The 24,582-nt window shown below is 51.9% G+C and overlaps 9 protein-coding genes across 9 annotated transcripts; 4 read left to right on the forward strand and 5 right to left on the reverse strand.

Moving 5' to 3' along the window:
* Positions 1–718: 718 nt before the first annotated feature.
* On the forward strand, positions 719–2,052 carry POX_b02733 (uncharacterized protein; the record flags this gene model as incomplete). Its single annotated transcript, XM_050111643.1, has 8 exons — positions 719–735; positions 800–829; positions 898–939; positions 1,011–1,086; positions 1,146–1,186; positions 1,240–1,265; positions 1,353–1,539; positions 1,620–2,052. The coding sequence occupies 8 exons, from the start codon at positions 719–721 to the stop codon at positions 2,050–2,052; spliced, it is 852 nt and encodes a 283-aa protein (XP_049971989.1).
* Positions 2,053–3,125: 1,073 nt separating this feature from the next.
* On the reverse strand, positions 3,126–5,389 carry POX_b02734 (uncharacterized protein; the record flags this gene model as incomplete). The annotated part of the gene is made up of 4 exons (XM_050111644.1): positions 3,126–3,876; positions 3,950–4,065; positions 4,140–4,456; positions 4,531–5,389. 4 exons carry the CDS (start codon positions 5,387–5,389, stop codon positions 3,126–3,128), a joined length of 2,043 nt encoding a protein of 680 aa, XP_049971990.1.
* Positions 5,390–5,805: 416 nt separating this feature from the next.
* On the forward strand, positions 5,806–5,946 carry POX_b02735 (uncharacterized protein; the record flags this gene model as incomplete). The annotated part of the gene is made up of 1 exon (XM_050111645.1): positions 5,806–5,946. One exon carries the CDS (start codon positions 5,806–5,808, stop codon positions 5,944–5,946), a length of 141 nt encoding a protein of 46 aa, XP_049971991.1.
* A 1,419-nt stretch (positions 5,947–7,365) lies between these two features.
* On the reverse strand, positions 7,366–7,875 carry POX_b02736 (uncharacterized protein; the record flags this gene model as incomplete). Its single annotated transcript, XM_050111646.1, has 1 exon — positions 7,366–7,875. One exon carries the CDS (start codon positions 7,873–7,875, stop codon positions 7,366–7,368), a length of 510 nt encoding a protein of 169 aa, XP_049971992.1.
* A 379-nt stretch (positions 7,876–8,254) lies between these two features.
* On the reverse strand, positions 8,255–10,312 carry POX_b02737 (uncharacterized protein; the record flags this gene model as incomplete). The annotated part of the gene is made up of 5 exons (XM_050111647.1): positions 8,255–9,483; positions 9,543–9,654; positions 9,708–9,898; positions 9,960–10,197; positions 10,268–10,312. The coding sequence occupies 5 exons, from the start codon at positions 10,310–10,312 to the stop codon at positions 8,255–8,257; spliced, it is 1,815 nt and encodes a 604-aa protein (XP_049971993.1).
* A 2,875-nt stretch (positions 10,313–13,187) lies between these two features.
* On the reverse strand, positions 13,188–14,136 carry POX_b02738 (40S ribosomal protein S11-A; the record flags this gene model as incomplete). Its single annotated transcript, XM_050111648.1, has 3 exons — positions 13,188–13,256; positions 13,407–13,645; positions 13,962–14,136. The coding sequence occupies 3 exons, from the start codon at positions 14,134–14,136 to the stop codon at positions 13,188–13,190; spliced, it is 483 nt and encodes a 160-aa protein (XP_049971994.1).
* A 355-nt stretch (positions 14,137–14,491) lies between these two features.
* On the forward strand, positions 14,492–19,213 carry POX_b02739 (uncharacterized protein; the record flags this gene model as incomplete). The annotated part of the gene is made up of 4 exons (XM_050111649.1): positions 14,492–14,725; positions 14,786–15,146; positions 15,201–17,764; positions 17,831–19,213. The coding sequence occupies 4 exons, from the start codon at positions 14,492–14,494 to the stop codon at positions 19,211–19,213; spliced, it is 4,542 nt and encodes a 1,513-aa protein (XP_049971995.1).
* A 613-nt stretch (positions 19,214–19,826) lies between these two features.
* Positions 19,827–23,289, reverse strand: POX_b02740 (uncharacterized protein; the record flags this gene model as incomplete). The annotated part of the gene is made up of 6 exons (XM_050111650.1): positions 19,827–20,907; positions 20,983–21,522; positions 21,633–21,808; positions 21,882–22,747; positions 22,888–23,119; positions 23,167–23,289. The coding sequence occupies 6 exons, from the start codon at positions 23,287–23,289 to the stop codon at positions 19,827–19,829; spliced, it is 3,018 nt and encodes a 1,005-aa protein (XP_049971996.1).
* Positions 23,290–23,857: 568 nt separating this feature from the next.
* POX_b02741 (uncharacterized protein) lies at positions 23,858–24,169 on the forward strand (the record flags this gene model as incomplete). Its single annotated transcript, XM_050111651.1, has 1 exon — positions 23,858–24,169. The coding sequence occupies one exon, from the start codon at positions 23,858–23,860 to the stop codon at positions 24,167–24,169; it is 312 nt and encodes a 103-aa protein (XP_049971997.1).
* Positions 24,170–24,582: the final 413 nt, after the last annotated feature.

Below are 24,582 nucleotides of genomic sequence, written 5' to 3' on the forward strand. Positions count from 1 at the left end.
CAGTTGTCTTCGCCTGATGCTGGGCAGAGTTTGGCTCACATCCGATGGCAAAGCTCGGCTGTCAGCGGGCGACACCAATAATAAGCAAGAAAAGAGAGAATGGGGGGGGGGGGGGGATGAGCAAGTAGAAAATTAAAAAAAAAAAAATGGGGTTCCTACCCGCCCACGACACAGCTCGTTATTTTCAAACACCTCAAAACGATTCAGGATGGTCAGAGAGAGAGGGAGCAGGATTCATACTTTACTCCAGCCGAAGCTACTAGTACCAGTCCAGAAGAAAGACTTCTTCCTGCTGATTCCCTACGTCTGGACCTCCTCCTCCTCCACCTTCTCCTTCTCTCCTTCTTTTTCTTCTTGCCTCTTTCGACCGCGAAACTCTGGTTTCATAACTCCACCCGATCATCGCCATGGCTGATCAACAAATTGACGTGGTTTGTTAAAATTCTCGCTCCCTCGGCGACTCGCACGGCGCAAGCAGGATGAGTAAGACTGGTCTGACAAGGGCGTATCTATCCTCCTAGGATCCGGATTTACATCTGGCGAGAGATGTCGGAGCCGACGCACCCCAGGATTTTGACTCGTAGGTTGATGGCACGCTCTTCTGCGTTTTCACCATGTAAACGATTGGAACCTCGTCGCGGGAACTAAAATGTGTTTCTTTTCTCTCTCGTACAACAGCGAAACAACATCCATTGCATCGCAGATCGCAAAAGGCCGCATGGAGAATGGACGAAGGTAAGACCTAGGGTTCTGCCACGAAGATGGGATTCACGTGAGATATCAACCTCGGAAATTCCAGGTATCAAGCATTGAAGGAAAATGTCTATTGGTGAGTCGTCCCCTCACGCTTTCCGGTATACTATGCCTCCACGATCATCTGGCTGATCCTCGGAAAAGGAGCCCCTCAGATGAACAGCAATTCGAAGCGTTCGAGCTGGGGTAAGAATTCATTGTTTCACCGCGTTTGGAACGGCGGACAGCGGGATATCTGACCGACGGCATGTACCTAGTCACATGGTGTCTATCATGTTGGATTACCACCAGCCCAATCGCTTCTTTGCCGCGCCTATCGGCAATAAACCCAAGGTCTGCATGCGGTTCCAACCTAGAGAGCAGGGGAAACATCATGCTGACAAGGGACTCAGCACATTTTGGACATTGGAACCGGGAGAGGCAGCTGGGCAATGTAATATCTCTCTTCCAAATCAGATTCGCAGTCAGCGCTAACTTGGGCAATAGAGATGTCGCAGATCAATATCCAGAAGGTAAGAAATTCTTTGCATCTGTGCGAGCCCTTGATTATTATTATTTTTTGGCCCACGCAAAGTCCTCATCGGAACTAACTCGACTAGCCACCGTCCGCGGGGTGGACCTCTTTCCACCTCCAGTCACCTGGGTCCCGCCTAACTGCGTGTTAGAAGTTGACGACGTGCAGAGGCCATGGACATGGAAAGAGCCCTTTGACCTGATTCACATCCGCCAGCTACTCGGCTCATTCACTCCCGAAGGATGGCGAGATTTATACCAGCAATGTTACGAGTGAGACTTCATTTCCCACCCTCGAAGCCCCCACATTTCCAATCGACACGGACTGATCAAAAGACGTTGCCGGTTTCAAGAAACTTGGCCCCCGATGGCTGGATCGAACAGATGGAGTTTGATGTCCGCGTACGCAGCGACGACGGCTCTCTCCCACCAAACAGTGTGCTAGCCGGCTGGGGCGATAACTTCATTGCTTGTGCAGCACGAGCGGGCCGATCACTAACGACCCAGGAGACCATGCGAGCTTCGATTGAGGCGGCGGGGTTTGTGGATGTGCATGAACGTCTGTACAAAGTTCCCATGGGCCCCTGGCCCAAGGATAAGGTCCTCAAGGAAGTCGGCCTGCTCAATCTGGAGCACTGGAAGTCCGGACTGGAAGGTTATGCCATGTGGCTACTGACGAAATTTGGCGCTCCAACTCCCTGGACTAAAGAGGAAGTTGAGATATACCTGGTGAATGTGCGCAAGGAATTGCAGAATGCCCACATTCATGGATACGGATACGCGTGAGTCTTTCCAAACCCCCCTCTCACCTGGAGAGAAAGAAATTCCATACGATGAGTATTTTGACGGGCTCTGTTTTTCTTTTCTAATCATTTCGAGGGCCTTCTGCACAGCCGGCGAGTATGGGCAAGAAAACCGAGAGACGATCACATGGTTCAGACCAAGATCAAAACCGAGCAGTCACCGTGAATAGTGTGGCATTTGGCTTTCAGGACCAACAAGTTACGGTCATCCCATAGCGGGCCAGAAAAAAAAGGGAAAGAAAGAAAAAGAAAACGAGGCAGAATGGTTCTGCTTTAGTGCTAATGTGCCCATCTGGACTTCTGACCTGAAAACCAAGTCCACACGCTTCTCGCCGTATTCTCTCTCACGAATATCATTCATGTTCATTGGCGACCAGGGGCAGGGGGGGCGGTAATTTGTACGGCGCATGGACTATCAACAGAGACAACCTGCACAGTGGATGACAACGACAGGCGCATATACTTGGAATCGCAATTGACGGCAAAAAGAAAACAAAAGCATCTTGTGTGGTCTCAAGGGCTTTGTTTTGCTCCAAGGCATTAAAATAAAGTTGTGGGTGAGGACAAGGTTGCTGCATTAGCGCTCGCTAGTCATGCGCCAGCTCAACGGGGCACATGTTAATCCTCGGAAGGGCTCACGAGACCTAAAATGATAAAGAGGCCTAGCTACGATGATTGAATCGTAAATCTCCATTTGACATGTGCCAAAGGGGCTCAAAAATCGAAAAGGGAAATTTTCCGACTCGAGTCCCAAATCGGAAAGAGATGTGTGCCTGTCAGAGCATCAATCTGCTCGGTGCAGCCACACACGTGATGTGTATCGGTTCCCGGGCAATACGTGGATCGGTCTAATCATTTCACACGTCGGAGTTTCTTTAGACTATGCCGTCAAGATCAACAATTGTTTCAATCAGACCCGGGACTATTAACCCTATACAATGATGGAAAGTCCGATCTCGTTGTCCAGACCGGGTCACATTAGATTCAGTCATGCTGGTCATAGATTTCTGTTGTTTTGGAGGAGGGCGCGAGGAGCCATAAATCGTGAGACGGCTTTTAGCAAGGCCCCTCGAATACCGGCTCCATGATCCTTTCAACGTCATGCCATACTTGTCTCAAAATCACAAGCAGGACGCGGTCCACATAAAAGAACCCGAGGAGGACAGTGCGACACTCTTGCCAGGTGCGGATCTCGTACAATTTGGCAGCTTTGGCTAGTTCCGACACAAAGTAGGTCCGTTCGTGAGGCATGACCTGACTGCTGGCTGCACCGATGAAAAGTAGCCAAATCAGCAAGTCGCGGCATAACGCGAAGAGCCCGGTGGGTATTGTTGCTTCCAGGGCAGCGCGCAGGGCAAGGATAGGTTTGGGCATGAGAGGTGCGAGGAGAGGATAAAAACCCCACATGTACATGGTGTGGAAGCAGAGACAGGCGAGGCGAGTACAGCCCTCGATGGAGTTGTCGCCCTTGATCTGACCGGTCGGGGTATATCGGTCTGCATGGAGGGAATACTCGATAGAGAGCACTTCGACGTTGAAGTAGTTTTCGGTCTCGTCATCAAACTCTTTGGGAGTACCGCCCCCTTTGACCCATTCGGCGTACCAACACAGCTCGAGAAGATCGTAGATGGTTTTGGAAAACGCTTCGCTGAAGATGCCTGTGATGTTTAAGAGGGGCAGAAGACGCGTTGCGCAGAGGGCGATGTCGTCGTTGGGTGGAACAAGTGACAGGTTTGCAGGACGGGTGCAGCGCACAAAGGGAAAGATGGGTTTAGTCATGGCCATGCAGGCAACTCGAACATCGGTCCTGATGAGAAGAAGAGGGGAGGAGGAAATTAGCGTTTATTCCCCCGTCACACGAACGATTTGGTGTTCAATACCAATTGATCTGAAATCGGATATCGGCTGGGACTTCGGCAAAATCCTTTCGCATTCCAACCATCTGACGTAGGCCCGCCAAGTGAATCTTCAGATAGTCGACGTTGCCTGAGGCGATCTGGGTGTTTTTTTTTGGGATCAGCATCGGGGTCTTCATGATCTCACACGATGGGCCCTTCGCCCCCAACTCACCTCGATCGTCAACAACATGGACACCGACGCAATCAATTCATCACTAGCACATTTCGCCGGGTCCGACAGACCCTCGTTCACCAGTCGAATCGTCTCACCCCGGTGATGAAAAGTGTCCACCACTAACGCACTGCGCTGCTGCTCGGGGTCGCGCAAGGGCAATTCGCCCCGTTGCATGGCCGCGTTCGAGGTAGCCATACAGATGGCAGCATGAAGGACGGCTGGATCGCGCTGTAATAGAGCGGCCCAGTGGGCCTGCAGTTTGGGTTTGTAGCGGGTCTGTAACGGATGCGCTTCCTGGGTCAGATCCCACAGAACTGTTCATGGTCATCGATGTCAGCCGGATCATCCTTGCCGACGGGTTGAATGGAAATGAGGAAAGACGACTCACAGATATGTAAATGCCGCATCATCCGGTCGGTCAATTGGGTGTGTCCCGTATTAAACGGATCATTCGCGCCGGATCCTACATAAGACCACGGAGAGTATCGTAGTGAATTGGAGGGGGAGTACTCTATCACCTGGTCGCCTGGGCTGCTCTCTTCCCACGAGGCTCCGCTTCCGGTCGGTCCATTTTGGTCCTCTGTCGCAATCGCTAGGGAGAGGCGATGTTCTTGACTCGGCGCGCTCGGGCTGGGGTCTTGTGTCACGGGCGACGTATCACTCGCTTGAGACCCGCCGTGAACGCTGGTCGACGAGGAGGGCGTCCCGTTTGTGCTTCGGTTGGAACTAGCTCCCTCCGAGATCGTCTCCGGGGGCTGAAAGGCCAAATGCTTCCATGTCTTGCCTTTATATTTTTTGGTGCTCTCTAGGCGCTTCTTTCGATTATGCTCTGACATCACGTGCGACCGTATGCGCTTCAACGTCTCTTCCTTCGTCCCCGTCGCCGCGGAATCGGCGTCCGTGTTGACCCAGAAGAGTGTGGATTTGCCGGCTGAGGCATTGGCTGCCTTGCGGGGCTTGCGGACCTTGGAGGGGACATTGCGCTCTGTAGTCGTTGTGCCTTGGGAGGTGGCCTGCGCGAGCTGTGGCACTGTCGCAGAGGACGCCGATCCAGGCGTCGCGGGGTGCGATAATGGTGGAGACGTCGAGGATGGCGGGTGCGCAACCGTCACTTTCGATGTGTCGGCGGCGCCCGTGTGCAGATTTGGATCGGCTCCAGACCATGTCGGGGAAGCGGCTGAGTGAGACCGAGAATGCATGGGTAGCGTCAGGCTGTTCTCTCCCGGGAAAATTCGCTCGGCGGCCATGACTCGCAGCAAACGTGACCACAATTACAAGCAAATTGATAAGGTACAACAATCTGGCCTGTCGACGCACCAAGAGCCTCGCGGCGACCAGATGAGCCCGCTCGGTTGGAATGGTCCAGTGATCTTATGGACTCGCGCGGACGATCGAGGATTTGGTGGGGGAGGGCAGAGGGCAAAGCGGACCTCCAGTCGGGGAGTAGACAGCACGCCACGAAGAGGTAGCTCTGATGGTGAGCGAGCGAGATCTTTAGGTGAGTATGCTCAGAGATGAAGACTTCGTCCCATCTCAGTAGCAACTTTCATCGCGGGCTGCTAGGCAAATCATGCATTCCCACTAAGGCGACTAGTGTACGAGTCGGGGATGTCGGACCTGGACCGGTGCCCAGCCAAGTGGACTTTTGCTGGCTATTCAAATAATGCCCGTCAGATTTGTGTGTTTGTGTGTTTTGACGGTGGTGGTGCGGATCATAGATCACGTCAGGAGCCTTTTGTTTCGTTTTGTTCCGTTGACACTCCCCCGGAAAAAAAAAATGGGGATCTTGTCAGACCTTTCCTGACAGTCGTCAGAGGAGGACGTTTTGAGGCTGGATGGCGGGCGGCTGACGGAGTCGGAGATGACCTAAGGTTCGTACATTCGTACCTTGGGGGTGCTGGAGGCAGTGGTCCTTCACTTAAGTTGGTAGCCCTGATGTGGTGCCAACCTCCAAGCAGACCAGTCATCAGTCACCCAGTCACCACTCATCACCAGACCCCAGAGGACTCCAGACTGGACCCGAGGCGGCCGAGTCGGCCCTGTAAGAAGGCGTTGGGGGTTCAAGTTGTTCGTGGTCAGATCGGATCCACACCGCGGAGCAACGGGCAAAAGAACAAAAGGGCACAAGATTTTCCGCAAAGTGGGAACATGGAAGGACCCGAGAAAGTCTTCGCCCTCCGCTGGCTGGACCCTCGGAAACTCTATCGGCCCTGCAACGGGCTGAGCGGGCACAGATGCTGGATTCAGAGTGGCTCCGGCCAGCTTGCAAAGCGTGGACCGAGTCTCCTCTTGTGATCACGGAGACGGTGCCAAAGAACGGTACCTTGGTCACGAATAGCGTGTATGTAGGTGGAATGGGCGACTGGGTGATTCCATGGATGAACCCGCGCACACGACATACACCTAGGTAGGTGCTATTACACTAGGAAATGCCTCACTAGCTACCAAGGCGCAAAGGCCATCAATCTTGTATCCCCAGAGAAGGTAGTGAACTGCACTCCGAGTAACGCATGCAGATAGGATTCGAGATGCAATCGAAACCTAGGACATGTATGTAGTAGAATTGGGCACACGGCTGATTTACGTGGGTGGTTAATCGTGTTCGCCGAGGTAGAGACGATATGGAATCACAGTCAGACCTCCAGGGTACTCATCGTTCCCCTGATCGAGTGACAATTGCGATTCAGGCAGGCACCAGGCAGGATGGACATCGTTTGTACAATTTTACCCTGCGTACACCAAGTGTGTGTAGGCATTCGAGCCCGACAATCCACCCTCTTCCAGCCATCACTTGGTCCGCCTCTTGTCGAGAAAGCGAACGGCCGCAGAAACCTCAAGGTATTTGTTTCAATCAGGAGAGAATCCATCCAGGCGCCTCACCATCTTGACCTTGACCTGGAAGATCTCCAATTCAGCTTGTCGAGGGACTAGAGGAGGCTGGTGAACCTACCTTCTCAGACTGCATACAATCGTGCAGTTCTGCAGGACTGGAGGATATTGGACTCGACGGGGGAATGAGGCACTTTCAAGCTCGGAACCTGCGGTGGGCGTATCCGCGACCCGCAGGCCACTCATCTTGCAATTGGTCCATCGCCCTTTGGACGAGGGTAAACCTTCACAAAAGGGGGGCCGCAGCCGAGCCTGGATCACCTCTGGATCCGCTCGGAGCTGGTGATCAATTTTGGTGTCTTCCGTTGCAAAGTTTGACAAGTTCGTAAGTTGTTCAGAATTTGTTTTTCTTTTTGATTTTTGATTTTGATTTTTTTCTTTCTCTCATGATCAGTGAAACAGATGAAGCCATTTCGAGTCTCAACCGACTGGGACTCTGTGCAAGTCTCTGGAAACTCAGCGAGAACAAGGAAACAAGGTGGAGAGGCGTGGAAAATAAGGAAAGGACGGTAAAGTCTATGCGGCCGGGCTGGTTCCATCTCGGAGGTCGTCGACACCCGGCCGGAATCTCGGGTCCAGAGATTCCGTTCTCTGCGGCGCTCATGCAAATCCTCATTTGCAAACTGAAAAGACCCGTCCGCGCGATGAAGGGCACGCAGTGCGTGGTACTACTGGCACACAAGTCTCTCATGCCACCTCCCCACTCATCAATGATGTCGCTGGTCTCGACAAGATTGGGATTGCAGCATTCAATGAGATGGAGGCCATGAGAGTCATCTCGACTGATCGACACATGCTCCGGGGCTGAACGCCGATACTCGCGTAATAGGGTTACTTGTCCCATACTTTTCATGCCCAACAGTCGATCGAGCGACGGGGTCCTATGCAGGAAATTGTCTAATTACAAGCTAAAATTGTACCGACTGCGGTACAATCTGGGGTCGAGGACGCCCTCACAACTCCGCGAGTATACGCGGCAAGATTTTATAGAAAAGCGCACCCGAGCCTCCGTCCCAAAGTCATCGGCCAGCAGCGCAGGGATGCAGGGCTCAACACTCACAGATAAACATGGGAGGAGATGGAGAAGCTGAGACGGGATCGAAAAGAGTGGACAGGGAAGAGATCGTAACAAAGAAGAGGGTAATGATAGCAAAATGGAAAGACTGGACCACAAATGACCACGAGGCGACCGCCCGCCCGACGCACCCCCTCCCACCACACACCTAGGCCACACCGGGCCGGGGGAAGACAGGGACCGTATCCAATTGTTCATATCCACCCATGGTGCCATTCTGTCCAGTCTGCCATCCTTGGCCGGTCTGCTGATTGATGAATTGACTCTGACGGAACGGGTTGGTACTCCCGGTGGGGTTCGGTCGCAAAGGAGCCGCGGCTGGAGGCTGAAGACCCGCATGAGGAGGCGGAGGCACGGACGAACTCCGCGCAAAAGGATTGGTGCCTGTACGCTGAGGCTGAAGTGCCGGTGCTGCCTGCGGGACTGGAGGCACTTGTGGCATCGGCTCAGCGAGTCCCGGAGCTCCATTTGGCTGGGCCATGGACAGACGTCGAGCGAAGGGATTGGTGTTCTGCCGCTGCAGTGGAGCAGCCGGGGGCGCGGCAGCACCCGTAGGGTTATTGAGGATGGATTGACGGAACGGGTTGGTCCCAGTCTGCTGCGGTTGCAAAGGCTGGGGCGGGGACGACTGCACCGTCTGCTGCATCTGCTGCGGGAATACAGGAACTGTGTCCTGAGGAATTGGGGCGAGTTGCGATTGGAACCCATAGGAGTGTGGCTGTGGCGTATAACCACCGAACCCTGCCCCGGTAGGCATCGACTGGAGAGGCTGAGGTGTAGACTGCGGCTGTCCAAAGGGATTCCCGGCAGTTGGCTGAGGACCACTGGGGACGAATGGGTTATGCTGGCTGTATCCGGTGGGCACTGGAGGTTGCTGAACAAACCCAGTCTGTTGGGGATAAAAGGCCTGTTGAGGTGGCGGCGGTTGCACAGCGGCTTGCTGATACGGCATCCCAGCCGCCTGGGCCATTGGCTGTTGGTTTTGCTCAATCGAGTCAAAGAAGTCAATCAAATCTGCCGGCGCCGTCTTTTGCGTTTCGGGCTGTACATGGGGCGCAGCCTTCGCTTGGCCAAGGAACGAGTCGGCAAAGGCAGAGTCGGCGCCAGAGACCGGGGCATTCCCATCTTTCTTGATTCCCTTACCGGCCAAGTATTCTCGCCTTCGTAGATCAAAGTCGGGGTCGTTCAAGTCGTCCTCGAGGAGGCGTGTCAAGTCGGTAGAAGCATGCTTGAGTTTGGGAATCTCTAATCGAGTGGCAGACTGAAAGTGTCGAGCGACTCCCAGGAATTGCACCACCTCCTCCGTCTGTTTCGTGAATGTCTTGTAGATTCCCAATGCACGTTCACTGTCCGGCCTGGACATTTCGAAGTAGTGTTCTGCGGACCGTTAGTTTACATGGTCATGGTTTCGGGTCGGTGGAGATGTGCCTTCATACCCAGGACATTAATCGTTCCCTCATTCATCACAGAGTAAAGCGTTAAAAGATCCAGTGTGAGAAGACGAAACGCCGTCAAACTAATCTCATTCTCTGGCTCGTCCGTCAAAAGCTGCCTTGCGTGTAAGCTATTGCGCCAAGGATCGGGACAGAAGCGGTACTAACGTCGCATCGCAATAACGCACGTATTTGTCGTTGTACAACCTCGGTTTCTCGTAGCAGACCTTTGTCCACACTAAGTCGCTTGAGGCGCCCAGGTCCGCTGCGCACATAATCTGTCTTTGTCGCGTCGAAAGCTTTGGCGCGCGTCATCAAATATTCGGCATACCGCCGGATATTGTGTCCTTGAGACTGCGCTATATATAACTTTAGTTGGTGTGTCCATCTCCAATTGTTTTTGAGTCTAGAGGTCCCTACCTTCTGAGAAATTGCTCGGCGCAATTTTCTGTGGGTGCTCAGACAGATACGCCAGTGCGGCATCCTGCTGTCCCTCCCGGATCATGAGATGGACAATGATCAATGCTTTGAACACAATTGTCCATGCTGAGTCGTGCAGTCTATGTTGAAGGGTACGAAAGATCTCTGCAACACCTGCTTCTCCGGTATGCGTGGCGACCAAGATGGTTTCGACGTATTTGGATTTGGGAGCCGCGAGCTATGGGGTCGGTATTTGTCACTGTTTGCAACCATCTGGAGTTTTATTTCTTCAATTTTTATTCACTCACCTTGAGTTTGGTCGCCCCTTTTACCGACTTCTCGAAATTCGTCATTGTTGTGAAGACGTGTGATGTGACCCGATCCTGTCGGGGCCAGCGGGACTTAGGGGAAGTTCTGTATCATTCAAGGAATTCCGTGGTAAGAAGAGCAAGCAACGCGAGCAAACTCAGTGAATCGCTTCAGATATGGCTATGGGTAGGTGGTCTTCGGCAAAGGGCTTTCGGTCATCACTCGAGCAGGCAAGATACGGAGGCGTGGCTCATGCGGACATGGCGGGAGAGTAGTGGAAGCAGGCTGGCGGTTGTCGGAGAAGAAAAGGCGAGGAAATGGGGGCAATCTGAGAAGCTCGTTCGGTTCTTAAAATAAAAATCAATGCCTTGAGACCTTATTATAAGAGTTCAGAGGTAAGGATAGGTAGGGCTAGTGACTCTGGTGATCTCAAGGAGAACGGCCACTTGGCGGAGCTTTGACGTCGGGCTCCAAATCACCCGATCAGGTATAGCGCCCCTCTTCCGCACGAGGATCGGCTCCTTGTGCATACCAACAACAGTCTATTATAGAACGGGTCTCATATCCTAATCGCGCCAAATGTTTACAGACTTGATTTTTTTTCAAGCAATCTGGGTGAGATATCTAAAAAGAAGTCTGTTGGTCTCTTCTCTCGACTTCAATCCCGATTTGAGACAACCTAGATTTTTTCGAGCTCGATTCAGGACCAAAGTGTCTGGTACTTTCAAGCCTAGGTTAATGGTTACTTATCAATGGAACCGGAAAGAGTCCCAAAATAAATAATCGATCAATGCCCGCCAGAATCATCTCACCACACCAACTCCTCATCGGGAGTCAGGTCTAAAGGCTTTTATTACACACACGTGAAGCAATTTCCGAGGCTTGAAATTGCATAGAATAATCTATTTCATATGATAACTGGCCTCCAGTCTTCCACAGAGACCACAACCTTAACAAATTGCTTTACTTCACATCTGCCGATGGGTACCCCCAGCTTCCTGCAATGCTGACCCATTCCACAGGTGGAATACGGGACCACCAGGTTTAATTGGTAAAATAGATAGCCCAGGTTACAGCTCATCAAATCACTACCCAGAAAGTACGCCAGTCTCTTAGCAGCTTCAATTTGGGTAGTGCTGGACTTCCGATCTTCAGCACTACCCAAAAGATTTTATCTCACATAAGTGATCTTAAACCATATAGTAAAAGACCAGACTTTTGAACTTGGTTAATGACTCGCGGCTTGACCAGCTAAAGCAAGTAACTAGTGGTAGTAATAAGTATGATCAATATTTTATTTTTGGGGTAGTGCTGAAGATCAAAAGTCCAGCGCTACTCAAAAGCCGCCAAGATCCTAGCATAACTTCTTGGGTAGTGTTGAACTGTATGCCCTGGATAGCCCACCCGTCCAGCATAAGGTAAAGTTCAACTCGAGGCTAAACCAGTGCAGTAGGTAGGTACCTAGCTACTGTCAGGCGCCACTCCTTCTTGTCATGTTTGACCTTAGTGGCTTAAAGATCCATCTTCAGGCGGCGGAAGGGGCAGTGGCGGGGGTCCTCAGGTATTCGGGCAAAACGCGGCCATCGTGTCTATGCCCGTAATTGATGTTCACCTCTATATTTACAACTAGCAAGCAGCCCCTTGATTAAGAAGCTCAGAGCTAGCGGGCCATAGGTAGTTTCCAGCAGTTTCTTGTGACATCACGAGCTTCCCAAGGACAACGATTCAAACCCTCCGTTAGTTCCACCCAAACATATAGACCAGCAACTTGGAAAATGATTTTAAGGCCCCAATATCGAGGCTGCAGGTCAGACACATCGCTATTGAATCAACCCTGCAAGAAGCGTTGTTAGGTAGATATGCCTGCTTATCGAAAAGCTGCCGTAGTGGTGATGCTCGATACGTCCAGTCTAGAATGGACCAATCGCCTCGCGAAATCCTCCCGACCGGGTGATACCTTCGCAGTAAGTTGCATCAGATGATGCGGCGCAGATAGCCACATAGTAGCATTTCCATACCAGTTGAGATGGACTGGGGCCTGATATCCTTTCAGAAAGCGAGTCAAACTACAAGATGATCCTGTAGAATGTGCCTACGATCTCGGCTAGTTCAATGACGGGGCCGAAACAACTCGATGATTTACCGATTATATCTCCGATAGGTCTAGTCAGTGGACTTGGCCGACCTAGAATGGGTTGGAGTGAAAAGCCAGAAGGTGGGCGAAGCAATGGAATTAGTCTATCTAGGTAGTCATGGTACGAGCAGATGACTTACACCTTATCTCCTGCCAGCTGGACGTATCTAGATTTTAGCCTTATGAACATGTCTTTGGTTTAGAACACTACACTTCCTGCGCTCTTGACCTGTCGGTTATTACAGCTTGAATCGGTATTTCTAACTCGCGACGAGACATGGTAGGATGCCAGACGGCTTGAAAACCATGAAATATGTGACCAATCAGCAGCCATTACGTTCATATCATTCCCTACGTACTTACGGTCCTGGTTCGCAGAATACGTGTATAGGTAAAGTCCATGCGGCATTTGCCACTTATTTTAGAGTCCAGATGCTGGAGTACGCAAGGATCGAGGCAAGATAAGTGCAAAAGCGTTGGTTGACGATGTCTTTGATATCAAGAACAACGGAGAGGGGAATAATTATTTCGACAGGCGTCCCTGCAATTGGATGATCGAGAATTCAGAAGAGCGCCATTAAATGGCGTCGACGTACGGCTTCCGCGGCAGGGGAATGGTTGAAATATTTTTGCTTTTTGTGTGGATACACATTCTTCAGCAAGGTATCTGGGACATGGAAACTCATAAACTATCCCGACACCGTCCAAGAAATTCCCTTTATATCCAGTTCAAACCGCTTCCTTCGCCGTTTTACCCATCCAGGGCACCCAGATCAATAGAACGCTTAGAACTTGTTGAAAGACTTGACAGCCTTGCCAGTGCGGGGCAGAACGCGGAGCACGTTGAAGCGGACCTGTAAAACGAGGAATTATCAGTCAAGATTGATCAATCAAAACCGCAAACTGGCTGGCTGAGGAAGCACATCGCTCATGGTTTCCGAGCAAAAAGAATCAAGATTTGACCGAGCGGTGCTGTAAAGGGCGAGATCGACGGAAACACGTACAGTCTTGGAGAGAGGACGGCACTGGCCGACGGTGACCCAGTCACCCTCCTCAACACGGAAAGCGGGGGAAACGTGAGCAGCCAGGTTCTTGTGGCGCTTCTCGTAACGGTTGTACTTGGGGACGTAGTGGAGGTATTCACGGCGGATGACGATGGTGCGGTGCATCTTGGTGGACACAACACGGCCGGTCAGGATACGGCCACGGATGGAAACGAGACCGGTGAAGGGGCACTTCTTGTCTGTACAGATCGAACTGTTAGCGGAGTGACGACGGATGAATGAATTCGGCGCGTAGAGGAAAATTTTTCGACGACCGTGGATTGATCATCGGGAGTCACGAAATGCCAATGTTGAGACCACCCTGAGATAGCCAAAAAAAGGTTTCACGTTCACAATATCTTCGCAAACGATGAATCACGTTGTTTCGCATTTCTCGGGGGTAGATCGCTCCACAGGGTGCTTGATATCGCGAATTCCGCCTTCCACGAAAATCTATCCACAGCTGTCGAAAAGTGTGCCAATTGCCGGGTTTCGAGTGTCGCGAGTTGTTCATACCGATGTAGGTGCCCTCAATGGCGGTCTTGGGAGTACGGAAACCCAGACCAACCTCCTTGTACCAGCGGCGGGTCTGACCAGCCTTCTTGGACTTGGCCTGAGTCTTCGAGTTCTGGAAGATGTGAGGCTGCTTCTGGTAAGCGCGCTCGGACTGGACGGTCAACTCGGTCGCCATGGTTGCGGTGTGTGTCGACGAGGAAGCGTTGTCGAGCTGGATGGAAGGTTGGCGTTACGGATCTCGGGATAGGACTTCGAGAATGAGAAAGATTCGCTAAAGGCGGCGGATTCTTGTGTGTGTGAGCGCTAGTCCAATTTGGGACTAGTTCAGGTGCGGGTTAGGGCTTGCCGTTTGCTTACATCCTGTATAATCACGTGATATTGAACGCGCCGCGGATTTGCGGGGACGCGTAGCCGTGTATGCGATGCGATCGATTAGATTGCGACTGTGTTATTTGAGCCAGGCTTGTCCGCTTAGCGATTGTCACATGTTTGACCGATTGTGTCTATAGACTTACATTGATGCGGCAAATATGTCTACTCGACAAGATGCTGCCGTGACACGGCCTCGCTCGCGCCGCTCTCTTGCTCATGTTCCGCGGTCTAGAATGACGTCTACTCTGGACAAGGAGAATGCGACAACCGACATCGCGACATCGTCTGGTACAAATGCCAGGGCTAGCTCAAAGGAAAAAAAGTCTCGTAGCAAGAGTCTTGGACCAGGAGGACTAGATGCTCTACAACACTCTAACGGTAACCGTCGGAAGGTCAATCTCACGCTTGTATCATTCACTCTTTGAGCTACGACCTCACTGACTGTATTGCAGTCGACTGCATCGTTTCCCTTGAAGTCTATCTTAAAACCCACGGTACCTGTGTCACCAGTACGAAATATTCCTTCGTTCGAGGAAACCCGCCGGCGAACTACCTCCCGCGACGCGCCAACCCATGCCACCAACAAAGATAGCGATCAAAAGGCAAACCAAGATCTACCTATTGATTTCTCAACACCAGCGCAACCTACAAGTACAGATAATAGGCAACTCAACACCCCATTTGATACATTCAATGCGACATCACTCATTCGTGACGAAATGGCCGCAACAAAAGAGCGCGATGAGAAGGAGCGTCGGGAACGCGAACGCCAGACGATCCTCGAAAAGCGAGAGGCCCGGCGAAAGTCAATGGGTAGGTACTTTGATATCATCTCCAACACTATACGAGGCTAAATTGCTATCATAGCCAACCGCCGTGTTTCGTTCGCCCCTGAGGCGACTCTTCATACCTGGAACGTCATCGAGATACCTGAAGATGCAACTTCATCGTCAACGTCGAATTCAACGCGGCGGGCATCTACGGCTGCAAGACAACAAGATGAAAACTCCGCTTCATCACATAGTGCAGAACAACCATCTTCTCCAGACGATGTCGAATCGGAATTTGGGTTCTCACCCGTGCGGGAGCAAGAACTTCAGCAAATGAGGAGTAATTCAATCCCCGACGTGGGCGATGACATGCCTCAGCCTTTATCTTCGAGCCCTTTCAGCGGAAGCTCTGCAGTGAGTGAAGATACTGGAATCCATAGTGTTGCCGAAGAAATTGAGGATGAAGATTCCGCCGAATCCGAGGACGGATTTGATGCCGATAGCACTGCCATGAGCATGGATGATATGACGGCTCGGTCTTCTGCATCTCTGCAATCAAATGTTTCATCTAGCTCTACTTCCAGTGCCCGACTCAACGATGCGTTGCGTCGTGCCGCTGAAGAAGCTGGTACCCGAGGGATCGAAGAAACGGGTGAAGTTTCGATGGAAATAGTTGACCAAGAAATCACCGGTGCTTTCCAGCCCTGGATAAAGAAGGGTCAAAGGCAGAGCTTCGACTGGGATGACTTGAGTGCTCGGCATGATCAAGATATCGCTAATCCTGATAAGCCTGTTGCGGCCTTTGACGCCCTTCCCTCGGATGACACGATGGACGATGATGTGGATGAGGAGCTGAGTATGGATGTGACAAATGTTGTCGGTGGTATCCTTGGAAGACCTCTAGGTCGCCGGTCAAGCGCTGCCAGCCGCAAATCTTTTGGACAGGAAACAAATTACGGTGATCAAACTATGGAAATGACGACCATGGTAGGTGGCATTGCTCCTGCGCAGTCACCTGCACAACGATCCAACCTCGAAGATGAGAACGAAGAGATGACGATGGAATTCACTTCGGTTGTTGGTGGTGTCCTGAGTAAAAGCCAACCACCCCACGTACAGCGGGATGAGTCTGTACTCCCCAACTCAAACCACTCGACTACAGACCAGGACCTGCTTTCCGACGATGACTCCGACAAAGAGATGGACATGACTGGTGCTGTCGGGGGTATTCTGTCATCTGGGTTAGAAACTCCCGACAAGGCGAAGGCCAAGAGAATCATGGAGCTCGAGGCCGAATCTGGCCAGTTGGGAAGTTCGCCGTTTGGAGACAATACCACGCAGCAATCTCCGACACAAGCTGTCGCTGCATCGCCTCCATTGCTGCAAATTGCGACAATTGCTTCAGAGAGCGGCAGCCCTAGCTTAGCAAGCGTTAAAGCGCGACGCTCGTCGAGGAGATCTTCAATAATTAGGGCCTCGAAAACCCCAGAACCCGCATCATATCAGCCAATACTCTCTGAGAGACCATCCACGCCCTCGCAAGAGCTGACTCCGCAAGCCCGACCAACCACGCCCAGCAAAACCCCACCCTCTGCCAATGTTGTGTACCGGAGCGCCTCTCCTAAGAAGCTGTTCAAGCCAGAAATCAAAAAATCTGCCCTGAACCAGAACTCACCTCGACTGAGTATCTTTGAGCAAGACGTCTCCACGGGCCAATCGACTCCTCGTATTGTTCTTCAACCACGCGAGGGGCGCCGTGCCTCTGGTGTAGGCATTGACAAAGAAGGCCTTGGATCACCACGAGTCGCAGCACTTCTTGATAAACGATTATCACTTGGTGAGAAGACGCCGCAATTCATCCCTCAAGAAAGAGTTCGCCCTGGTGGAGTGCGTTTCGAGGATCCCCTCAAAATGCAGGAAGACGAGGAACGGGAGCGGAAACAGGAAGAGCTCAAACAGGACGGAAATGCATCTTCGAACGATAACATAACCAATGATCCTACTTCAAGCTTGAAAGAGCTCATTTCTCGAATGACTCCTAAGAAAGGCAAGGTTGGCAGCCGGAAAAGCCTGCATGTTGGCGCCGCCCGTGGACTGCTGGGCAAGCGTCCGGCTGAACTGGATTCTGACGAAGAGGAGACCGATAATTCACCCAAGCGACTGCGCGGTCATTCTGTGAGTCCAGTCAAAAGTGTGCGACTGCCTCCTCCAAGCTACCAGAGTGCAGATGGCCGGACAGGTCAATCTCCACTTCGGAGAGTGCAAAGCTCTTCTCCGCTCAAAGGCAGCACCACTCCGACACACGAGCCAACGGCCAGTGTTGATGATGGAACGACGCCCTTGAAGAGGGGAATCGACGCTTTGCGTCTTGCTTCCGACCCTCAAGTGCCGAATCAAGAACAAGGAGAGAACGACGCCGATGATTCTGATGGAGCCGAGAGCGTAGAGCCCATTCAGCTTCAAGATTTCCTCAACATGACCAATATTCACTTCATGGAACTGACTACCACGAAAAGACGACATACAACTGCACCGGGCAGCGCCACTAAGAGATTGAGCAGAGCCTCACTAGAGAGCAAGGCCAAACAAGGTGCAATCACTTTTGATGATCGCGTCGCCGCTGGTTTCTGCACGGTACCTATGCTGGAGCTATACCAACACGTAAGTACATCAACAGCTACGGCAGTACCATAAACAGGAGCATATGACTAACTCGGGATTGTCTAGTCCTGCCGTGAATTGAAGTCCTATATCTCAGAGGGTCGCCAAGTGATTCGATCTATCGAATCTGAGACATACGCCGACAATCCGCCTCTCTTCCGTGAATATATGAACGCTCCACCTGATATTCGGGTCATCATGGACAACCAATTCCGCAATGTGAAAACGCACGCTCGTCTCCTAAGCAAAGCTACGTGGTACGAGTGGCGCATGAAGCTTCTCGATGGCCTGAAGGAAGGGCTGCACCGACACGTGAAGGACATGAAAGCAGATGATGAGATCTTGTCTAAGCGAGAGACACTACTCAACGGCACAGTGCCTCCATTAGTGGAAAAGCACGCCTCTCTTCAGGGGGAGGCAGAGAGCCTACAGCAACGCATCGAGGAGATGGAGAACTGCGACCAAGATGAGCTGCAAGGTGCACGTAAAACCCTTTTGTCTGTTGAGGAAGAGATAGCAGCGAAGAAGCGAGAACTTGAAGAGTTGCAGGCCGAGGCGCAGGAGAAATCCACCATCATTGAAGATGGAAATGAAAGACGTAACCAGTACCTGGCTCAAATTCAAGAAGCGGAGCGGGTCAAGGAAGAGTGTCGCGGCTGGATTGCCCGGGACATACGCGAGCTGAAGGCTTCGGTGCAAAAGATGGAGCAGCAGACTGGCTGGTCAATTCTTTCGGCCTCGGCTTCGGCGAAGTCAATTATCGCGTCACGGCTGAGCATGGTATACCGGCAGCAGTTGAACCTCGAATTTTGCCCGAGCGTCTTTGCCGCAAGGAAGGCCGGTGCCGAAACGGCCGAGCAGACAGTAGAATTGAACTTTGTCAAAGCCACGGCAGTGTCCCCGGTTGCGTCTCTAGTCCTGCAATCTTTACGGCAGCACCTTGCCGCTATCCAGCTGTCTGCCGTCACTCCAAAACAGCTTCTCAAGTTCATTTCCAGCGCCTGGGATCGAACTGACAGTCTCGAGAAGGAAGCTCGCATGCTTGATTTCTGTGGTCTCACGCGCCTAACCCTCTCTGAACCGACCGCAGCCTTTCCATTCTTACGCGCTCGCTGCACCCTCCTCGACCAAACGATGAAATCTTCCGGGTCAGATCGTAAGAAAACTACGGGGCGAGAAAGTGCCGCGAAGCGCGTCGATGTGGACTTCACTATTCGCACCCGAATCGATACCCAGATCAAGGAAGTGGGCTCGATCGGATCACTCGACTTTGACATTGACGTCGTCGCTACAAAAGTCTATGGTTTCGGTGCCGCCAACGAGTCTGGTCTCTCAGGGAAAGAAATGCAGAGCATTCTTAACAAAGGAATCCTCAAAGACGGCGGGATGTCTCTCGGGAACGGGACGTGGTTGCAGGCAGTGCAGAGCCTGACAGAGTCTGTCTTTTAACGAAAGCGTCATGATTCAGTATTTTTTGGAATTAATAATTTCTTTTTCACATTCATCTTTGAACCTGGGCCAGGAAGGCTTGTTGGAAATCTTACGGTCTGGAAGTAGAGTTGAAATTGGAGTTGGAATTGCTTGGATATGTGACAATGGAGTGGGGTTATTTATTTACTGCGAGTGTGAGCGAGCGAGCTTGTCAGTAGGTTCCGTCCAATGAACCCAAGGCCGCCGTGTTTCTTCTACACTTGCACAGTGATCGAAATCCTTCGCTTTTTGGGTAATAGGTAATCCCGCTACATAGGTTTGACCCGATGGACGAAACGATGTGAATTTTTTTGTGGAACCTGCAATTGCAAGGCTGGAAGGGCAAGAGATACCTATTTCAGATACCTGTATATGTGGAGGCTACTATCTAGATCTGCAGCACCCAGGCTTTTATCTACCTAGGGCGTGCTGGTATGTGCCGAGGGAATTGGATATCAACTCAAATTGTCCGTCACATTAATCCGTAAGCAAGTCCCGATGCAGGCAGACCAGGGAGATTCTGACCAAGCTCTTTTTGCTTACGAGGAGGTCGAATTGATTGATGGGGAATAAAGCTCTAAATTCACATTCCTTAAGTAAATGGCCCTCGATTCTCTCCTGCCCGAGAAGACATATACGTGTTATAGGGCATCTGTGAACTTGTATACCCCTCGACAGGACCAGATGGGCTCACCACACCACCTCTTGGCATATCAAAAAAAGACTCGGCTGAAAGTATGGGAATGTCACCACCGCCTGTTTGCGCAGAAGCAGCGACGGTTTCGTTGGGAAAGAGTCCTGACCAAAAGTCATCACCAAATTGCCAGTCTGCTGTGAGAGGTACTTCCCAGGATGCCGGAAACATGGCTGTGCCCGGAGTACCGCTGTTGGAAGATAATGGAGATTGCTGGTTGTCAACTGTGGGCGAGTTGGTCGTATTGTAGATCAAATTTTCCTGCCCAACTGGCCAAATTGGCTGCGTGGCGTCCAATATTGTTTCAGGAGCGGTGGGTTGAGCGAACGCAGCTAGAGAATTCATGCCATAATCAAGACCTTGAGGTTGAGAGAGCTGAGGCCTCGGGAGAGTTGTGGAAATTTTTAGGCTCGGGCTCGGGCTCGGGCTCGGACTAACAGGCACGACATAACCATCGGCATTGACCGGCGGAAGACCATCTAAAGCACCCGGGATACTGAATCCCGTGGACCGAGGATACGTCGGAAGCGTCGCCACTGATGCTGTTGGCATTGTTGGGATGCTGGAGGCGGGGTTGACAGCGTGCGTGGACGGATTCTCGCCGCCGTTGGCCGTGGCCTTCCCCGATGGCCGAGGACGAGATGATCGGTGTCGATTCTTGCCTATTACTTTGGAGAAGTTGTGGTTGTGTCTTTTTGAGCCCGGGATCACGGACTCTCCATCCCGATCTTCTGGACCTCGCGCTCGCTTTTCATCCTTCTCAATGGCGCCCCTGGCGATTCGCTCAAGGTTTGCACTCATCCGGCTCATGAACTCGGCGTATTGGGAAGGGCCGTCGCTTGGTTGCGATAGGGTTGCGAAAAATGTCGCGGCCATTCTCAGGGACTGCAAGTCTTCTCTGACTTGGGAGGAGCGAGTATCACGGATGATGGTGGAGAAAATTGTTGCTGCTGCCAAAAAAACATAGTCTAAAAAGGACCTGTGAAAAGATTGGGCACTTGTCAGAATAGATCGGACCAAAATGATGGGCAAAAAATGTGTATGGTAAGCGTACCATATCCATGCAACATCTCCCCAGGACATGTTGTTCACCATCTTCAATGTCTCTCTGGAAGCGTTGGCGCAAATGATCATTGACTTGGCTGTTCGTGCCTTGTCGACGGTCTCGATCTCGCTTGGGTGCCCGCGGTCGACGATTAGATAATTGAGCAGGATAGGGATTCGATGGGTCATCATCAAAGCATTGTAGTAAACAAAGTCGAGAGCAATAGTCCCAAACCCAACCAGAGGATTCGCTTGAGATGTAGGTTGCCACGAGTTCTCGTGGGAAGGGAAATCTTTCCTCCATGCGGCGAGTTCTAAATCAAGTTCATGAACGGACTGATAAATCTCCGAGGGAGATCTGAGCAGTGCCTTTGCCGAATAAAGTTGGCAGAAGATACGACTTTTGATCACCGACATGCGGCACAACTGACGAAAAAAGGGAATGTCGGTCGGAGAAGTTCCATTGCGCCCTTCGTTGAGCTCGCTTGGAAGCGGTACGTCAAAATCATCAGGATGCTGAGTTGGAGGGTTTCCGGCGCGGAGGCACGTGCTATTCACAGGTGTTAGTCCCTAGTGCCACGATACTGATCTGTTTTGCAGGGAACAGAAACCGTGGAAAAGTGGTCCTTGATGTCAGATGTAATTTGAAGACCCACTGACCTTTGATCGATCGTGAAAGCCACCCAAAACACTCGTCGCCGTTGTTCTCGTTCAATGGGGCTGAGGTCAGGCCGAGGCACATCTCGGTGAAGACCCATCCTTTGACACGAACGCATCGCTGCTGTCACGAACGGCAAGACTGATTGAGGGTCGGTATCTCCTCGCAGGAAGAAAGCCTGTCGAGGATATCAGAATCAAGCCCTGGCACAAAAACAGACGATGGGAAGGAAGAGAACCGACCATGCATACGAGCGCTTGCACGCTCAAGAGATCTGTCCGACGCAGAGCCAGCTCCGTAAAGACGGACATGGCGTTTTTGAAGTAAAGGCGAGCCTTCTCTCGATCCTTTTCGGGTTTTGCGCTTTTGGAGAATCGAAACTCGTAAGCCAGACTGACAACCATGTTAATACTGGCCCACCGGGCCGCATCGTCGCAAGTCTGCTGCGTATACTGCCACTCCACCATCGCCATGAACGATTCTTCGTCAAATATTGGACACAGTCGATTTCCGGTTCTGAAGTACTCTTTGATGAGAGAAAAGACCTCCGACCTGGGCGGGAGTGGCTTGTAGACCTTGGAAGCGAAGAGGTCATGGAATACATCAGGTCGCCATTGTGTCCATGGATCGTCGTGAGACGTATCAGTAGTCAAGACCTTCAGAAAGCTGACATCTCCCGTTTTGCTTTTGATCCATTCGATGCCGCCTCGGGACAGCAACGACAGCGAGCACGAGCGGCCTGGTTCCTCATCAATGACCAGGATTCCACAAGATGACATGGACGATGGGAGCAGGTAAGTGGACTTACCGAAATAGCGGGGATCATCACGCTCGTGGGATCTGAAGATAGGGGCGACTTCCACGCCGCCTGACCGGGGGAATGACTGAGCGTCCGGAGAAGACGTGGATGAGGCGAAAGGGTCGTTTGACTCATCTCTCGCTCCAGGCTGTGATGGCGGGAAGATATCTTCCCCTGCTTCGACGTCTTCTCCAGTCTCCTCGTCCGACGACTCGTATTCATCAGGCGACGGGTCATCAGAGTTGATATCCCCGTCATGCAAGATGCCGGCCGTCTTCAAAAGAGACTCAATTCGCGACAAACGCTCCTTTAAAGAGGCTGCATATTCACTCCTTGAACGCCAAATTAGCCTCGCCCTATTGCAAAATGAGGACCAGAAAAGCTCCCGTCACTTATGGCCTAGAGGTGACTGAAGGGGCACTGCGCGCATGGGTAGCCGTAAATCCGGACATTCTCACCTAGTCGATGCCGCGGGAGATCTGTCGTTTCCCCGCGATTGCCTTGCCATACACTGGACACACGCGGACGCGCTGCGTCCTGACAGTATCGTATCGCGATGGCAGATTCCACAGGTCTAGCTATGAGGTCAGCATTTGATCCCAGGAGCACCGGGTCCGTCTCCATCTCGGCGATGCTGCTGATCCAAGCACCCAACCCACTCTGGGCACGAGCGGGACCCTGCGGGTGGCACTGGAAAATCATTTGTCTTGGGGAAGCAAAAGCGCACCACGACTCACCCGTTGGTCTCGTATTGGCCCGTCGAAGGGTCCGGCTTTGTTGGTATTGGCCATGTGGTGGATGAAGTTGTCATCGCCCATCCTCATGTCATGGTCGGGGTTTCTGCCAAATGTCTGCCTCATCGCGCCGTGCATGAGCCCCGAAAATTGCAACCGCAACGGATCATGCCAAGACTTCCCTTTTCACTGAGGGCGCTTCGGTCTTGCTCTCGTTACTTTCTGTTCTGCTCTCTCTCTTTTTTTTTCCGCCGCCCCGAAGAAGTTTCTTTGCTTTTTCGTTTTCTTTTTTCTTTGGGCTTCCTGGTTCCTTCCTTTAGGCCCTCAAGGGCGGGCCGGCGTGTCCCTGACTTTGAGGAACGGCTTATAGGCGCAGGATGCACACACACACGACAAAGCGCCTCTTTCTAAGTCTCTGCAAGGCGCCAAGGCCATTAAAGAAGAGAGTAGGTTGAATGTTGCAGACATTTGCGCAGGTCGGAATTGAGAATCGGGTGGCGGATTCGCTGGGCTCCGTCGGGCAATCGGTCTTTCGGCACTCAATTCGCCGATTGATGAGCGACTCCGAGGCCACCAGAGCTCCCTCTCGAGTCTGAGATAGAGCATGTGTAGCGGTGCACTGGACGTGAATTTGATGGGAGAGGGTTTCTGAAGAGGCTCTGAGATGGTCTCTGCTGGCAATTGCCTAAACACAATGCTCAATCGGTACTTGGCAAGCTTACGCTTGGCCACTGATTTGATGATTTTGCCTCAGGCCTTCCACCCCACATCTGTCAACCTGCCTTACTCTGTGGTGGTAGCGCAGCCTCCTGTGGCGGTGGTCTGGAATGATCAATCCAAGGCCGAGGTCCCCTCTAGGGCTGCCAGCGCTGCAGATGGAGCAGCCTTGCTCAGGTTTGATTCCAGCCAACCATCCGCGGCACGGAGGTCGTGGTATGCAGCGGAAAGCTCGCAATTGCCGCCCAGGAATCCATCATCAATGGATGGAACACAAGACATGAAGTGAACTTTACAGCACATGACGAGAGACTCAGGCTTACAGCAAGTTGCCTACAGTGACTCGTTCTGTCCTGTACACTGAATTCCCTTCATTCTCCTTTCCGTTTTTTTTTCTTTCCTTTTTTTTCCCTTTTCTTTTTGATCTTCGGTCAGGATTTTCCACAAAAGTCATCCTCCTTCCCCAGAGCGGTCAAGATTGCCGTCTAGGAGGGCTGGATGGTGCAGTGGGCCAATTAGATGATGCGATCACGACATTTCTCCATCAGATCAGATCATCCGCGCGACCTGCTTAGGTCGGCCGTTCTGTCCACTGGGGATGGGGCATGTCATGGTGCGTGCATCTGGAGGACCACAAGTCTGGAGTCGATGGACTGGGTGGAAATCCAAAAGGCGGAGCGACCGCTTTCCATCACCTCATCG

The sequence above is a fragment of the Penicillium oxalicum genome, chromosome II (genome assembly GCF_001723175.1).
Source record: "Penicillium oxalicum strain HP7-1 chromosome II, whole genome shotgun sequence".
NCBI lineage: Eukaryota > Fungi > Ascomycota > Eurotiomycetes > Eurotiales > Aspergillaceae > Penicillium > Penicillium oxalicum.